Consider the following 4,724-nt stretch of genomic DNA (forward strand, 5'->3'; position numbering starts at 1 on the left):
TATTATTATTTAAGAAGTTAACACTAATACACACTCAATCATCCTTTTACTCCAACTTAATTTTTTTCTTTCTTAAAATAATACAGATTTTATATATTTTCTTTAAACTAACTATCATACTTAATGTTCTAATTGATTTATTTTGGGTTCAAATAATTCAAATTTTATTTTATTTTTCATGAAAATTAAAGTATCACCCAGTACAAACAAAAATTTGATTGTGGGTTATGTTAGCTTCTTATATTTAATTTTTTTTTTTATATAAAAAACAGAAATTCAAACATGACCTAAGAGTATCCGTTAAGAACTGCGACAACTGTCATCTCCCCGCGTGTGATTGCACCATCTCCTCAGCTGTCCTACTCTATAGTCATATACTACTCTATACCATTGCTTTTGCTCTTTATTTCCTATTCTTTTACAAAATTAATATCTTTATTTAAATAATCTATTTATTTAAACAGATATATATATATAGAGAGTAATAGAGAGGTGCAGTGGCCCAGTTGAGTTTTTGTTGGGTTGAAAATGGAGGATTTGCAGGTCGCAAATCTCAAGGTATTCCTTGCTTTGGCTTCATTTCATCTTCTTCACCACCACCACATTTAATAATCATCATGGAACCAGTAAAGTACTTCAAATTTCATTAATTTAATCTTCCCCCTTTTGTTTCTTTACCCATCTTCTTCTTTCCTCCATTACTACTACTACTACAAAAACTCAACCAGCTTAGGGAACTGCAACTCCCCTCCCACCCCCCAACACTATCAAATCGTTCAACCCAAGCAATAGAAGAAGACGATACAATCCCCCAAGTTATGCAAACCCAAGAACCAATTCTTGGAATTTGATGCAAATGTCGATGCCCAGCTCGAGGCATTACCCTTCCATTTCTATTTCTTTCTTCTTCTTCTATTTCTCCATTTTCTCTCTTCTTCTCACCTTTGCCACCGCCGAACCTAACACTGAAGCTTCTTTACTCATCTCATGGCTACATTCATCCTCTGTTTCACCTCCTATCTACTTCTCAAGCTGGAACAAGTTAGACACCAGTCCCTGCAATTGGACTTACATAACATGCAACCGTTTCGGATTTATCTCCATTATCAACATTCAATCCGTCTCTCTCCAGCTTCCTTTACCCTTCAATCTCTCCTCCTTCAAGTCCCTCACCAAGCTAGCAATAGTTGAATCAAATCTCACCGGCACAATACCTGATGAAATCGGCGACTGCCCATCTCTTATATCAATCGATTTCAGCTACAATAGTTTAGTGGGTGCAATCCCACCGGACATCGGGAAACTTCAGAATCTTCAAGACTTGATTTTGAATTCAAATCAGCTTACCGGAAAAATACCGTCAGAACTCAGATTTTGTCCGAGTTTGAAGAATCTTTTGCTGTTTGATAACCGGCTAGCCGGATCAATCCCGGCTGAACTGGGTCAATTGTTATCTCTTGAAGTTTTTCGAGCCGGTGGTAACAAGGATATTGTTGGGAATATCCCGGATGAGATTGGGAATTGCGGGAACTTGACTGTACTGGGTTTAGCTGATACTCGAGTCTCGGGAAGTCTTCCGGCTGCTTTAGGGAAGATGAAGAGGTTAAAGAATCTGTCTATTTATACGACGATGATAACTGGTGAGATTCCACCGGAGTTAGGTAACTGTACTGAACTTGTGGAATTATATTTGTATGAAAATGGTTTATCTGGTTCAATCCCACGAGAGATTGGGAAGTTGGAGAAGTTGGAAAAAGTTCTTCTATGGCAGAATAATTTGGTGGGTAATATTCCTGAAGAGATTGGGAATTGTTCCAATTTGATTTCAATCGACGTCTCAATCAATTCTCTTTCTGGATCAATTCCTGAATCACTTGGTGGGTTATCTAAGCTTGAAGATGTAATGTTTAGTAATAATAATGTTTCTGGTTCAATCCCATCTGTTCTTTCAAATGCTACTAGATTGATACAATTACAGTTCGATACAAACCAGATCTCCGGTTTGATACCGCCGGAGTTAGGCGATTTGACTAATCTATTGGTATTCTTCGCCTGGCAAAACCAGCTTGAAGGAAGTATACCTTCAAGTTTGGCTAAATGTAGTAGTCTTCAGGCACTTGATTTATCACATAACTATCTCACCGGAAGTATCCCCGGCGGGTTATTTCAGCTTATGAATCTAACCAAGCTTATGCTGTTATCAAACGACATTTCTGGTTCAATCCCGGCAGAGATTGGAAGTTCAGACTCTCTGGTTAGACTGAGACTTGGTGGTAACCGGATCTCCGGCGAGATTCCGAAACAAATCGGTGGCTTAACAAATTTGAACTTTCTGGATTTATCGATGAATAGGCTTTCTGGGTTTGTTCCTGATGAAATTAAGAGATGTACAGAGCTTCAAATGATGGACATTAGCAATAATACTCTCCAAGGGCAATTACCCAATTCATTGTCGTCTCTATCAGCTCTGCAAGTTTTGGACGTATCGAAGAACAGATTATCCGGTCCTATTCCGGCGAGCTTTGGCCGGCTGATTTCACTTAACAAGCTCATCTTGAGCTGCAATTCATTTTCCGGGTCGATTCCTTCTTCTCTTGGGCTTTTGTCCAGCTTGCAATTGCTCGATCTTAGCAGCAATCAGATCGACGGGAATATTCCGGCGGAGTTATGTAAGATTCAGGCTTTGGAAATCGCTCTCAACCTTAGCTACAACCATCTCACCGGACCGATCCCATCTCAGATTTCATCACTTAATAAGCTTTCCATACTTGACCTATCTCACAACAGCCTCGCCGGAGATTTGAATTCCCTCGCCGGACTTGACAACCTCGTGTCCCTGAATATTTCTCATAACAATTTCTCCGGTTATCTACCTGATAACAAACTTTTCCGGCAACTATCACATTCAGACTTGGATGGAAACCAAGGCTTATGTTCCTTTGGACGTGATTCTTGTTTCATGAGCAATGTCGCCGGAGCTACTACAATAGGAAGTGACTATAAACATTCGAGGAAGAGAATCCAGTTAGCTCTTGCTTTGCTAATAACATTAACAATCTCAATGTTGATCATGGGAGTAATCGCGGTGATACGGGCAAGGAGGATCGTTAAATCCGACGAGGGATCGGAGACGGGCGAATCATGGCCGTGGACGTTCACTCCATTCCAAAAGCTTAACTTCTCGATCGATCAAGTCCTGAGATGTCTTACCGAACCGAACGTGATTGGAAAAGGTTGCTCGGGCGTGGTTTATAGAGCGGATATGGAAAACGGGGAAGTTATCGCGGTGAAGAAGCTTTGGCCCACGACAAAAGGGTGCGGTTATAGCGAAGACAAGTGTTCGGTTCGCGACTCGTTCTCGGCCGAAGTGAAAACCCTAGGGTCGATACGACACAAGAACATAGTCCGGTTCCTAGGTTGTTGTTGGAACAAAAGTACTAGGTTGCTTATGTATGATTATATGGCTAATGGAAGCTTGGGGAGTATTCTACATGAGAGGATTAATGGTTGCAACCCTTTGGAATGGGAATTAAGATACCAAATCCTTTTAGGTTCATCCCAAGGGATTTCTTATTTGCATCATGATTGTGTTCCTCCAATTGTTCATAGAGATATCAAGGCCAATAATATACTTATCGGTCTCGAATTCGAGCCTTACATTGCTGATTTCGGACTAGCAAAGCTCGTCGACGATGGTGATTTTGGTCGGTCCTCCAATACCATTGCCGGTTCCTATGGTTACATAGCACCAGGTATTAAGTTACTAAGATATCGCAAATTTCAGTTTATTCTTACTTTTTATTAAATTGTTTAACATGTTCGGAATTCATGTGATTACTAGAATACGGATATATGATGAAGATAACTGAGAAAAGCGACGTTTATAGTTATGGAGTGGTGATGTTAGAAGTGTTGACGGGTAAACAACCTATTGATCCAACTGTCCCGGATGGTCTACATTTGGTGGATTGGGTGAGGCTGAAAAAAGGTGGTATAGAAGTCCTTGATCCAAGCTTATTGCCTAGATCGGATTCGGAAATTGAGGAAATGATGCAAGCGTTAGGGATAGCTTTACTATGCGTAAATTCCTCTCCGGACGAGAGACCTAACATGAAGGATGTCGCCGCAATGCTCAAGGAAATCAAGCACGAGAAAGAGGAGTATGCTAAAGTCGATGTACTACTGAAGGGCTCTTCGGTTGTGGCTTCTATGGAAAAGAAGAAATCGGAAAAACCTCCCGCGACTTCTTCTTCTACTATTGGAACACGGAATATGTACGCGAAAAGCAATAACACAAGTTTCTCGGCTTCGTCGTTGCTTTACTCGTCTTCGTCTAGCTCGAAGTTAGGTTTCAAATGACTATATATATACTTCGTGAGCAATCTAAAAATAAAACAATAATTTTAATAAAATGCTTAATGTGTGTATGTGTGTTAATGAGTTTGAATTGATAAGATAGAAGGATTAATGATCTATTTGATTATATTCGTGTTGTTATTATTTTAAAATAAGCTAATTTTGTTTTATTCAATTTCGTTCGGTTTCATTTTGCTTATTCAATTTATGAAAGTTACTATTCATTCAACTTTTGCTATACAGTTTAGAAAGTAAAAAAACTTAACTAAAAATAAGAATTAAAGAGTTTAAAGGATATGTACAAAAAAATATATTATTAGGAAGTTCAACCAAAGTATTAATGTGGCTCCAATTTAAAGGCTTCAACT

The 4,724-nt window shown here is 39.2% G+C and overlaps 1 protein-coding gene across 1 annotated transcript; it reads left to right on the forward strand.

The window, feature by feature from the left end:
- The first annotated feature begins 473 nt into the window (after positions 1 to 473).
- Positions 474 to 4,511, forward strand: LOC124940267 (LRR receptor-like serine/threonine-protein kinase RGI1). The gene is made up of 2 exons (XM_047480768.1): positions 474 to 3,752; positions 3,842 to 4,511. Exons 1-2 carry the CDS (start codon positions 851 to 853, stop codon positions 4,357 to 4,359), a joined length of 3,420 nt encoding a protein of 1,139 aa, XP_047336724.1. The 5' UTR covers positions 474 to 850; the 3' UTR covers positions 4,360 to 4,511.
- The last annotated feature ends 213 nt before the right edge of the window (positions 4,512 to 4,724 follow it).

The sequence above is a fragment of the Impatiens glandulifera genome, chromosome 5 (assembly GCF_907164915.1).
Source record: "Impatiens glandulifera chromosome 5, dImpGla2.1, whole genome shotgun sequence".
Taxonomy (NCBI): domain Eukaryota; kingdom Viridiplantae; phylum Streptophyta; class Magnoliopsida; order Ericales; family Balsaminaceae; genus Impatiens; species Impatiens glandulifera.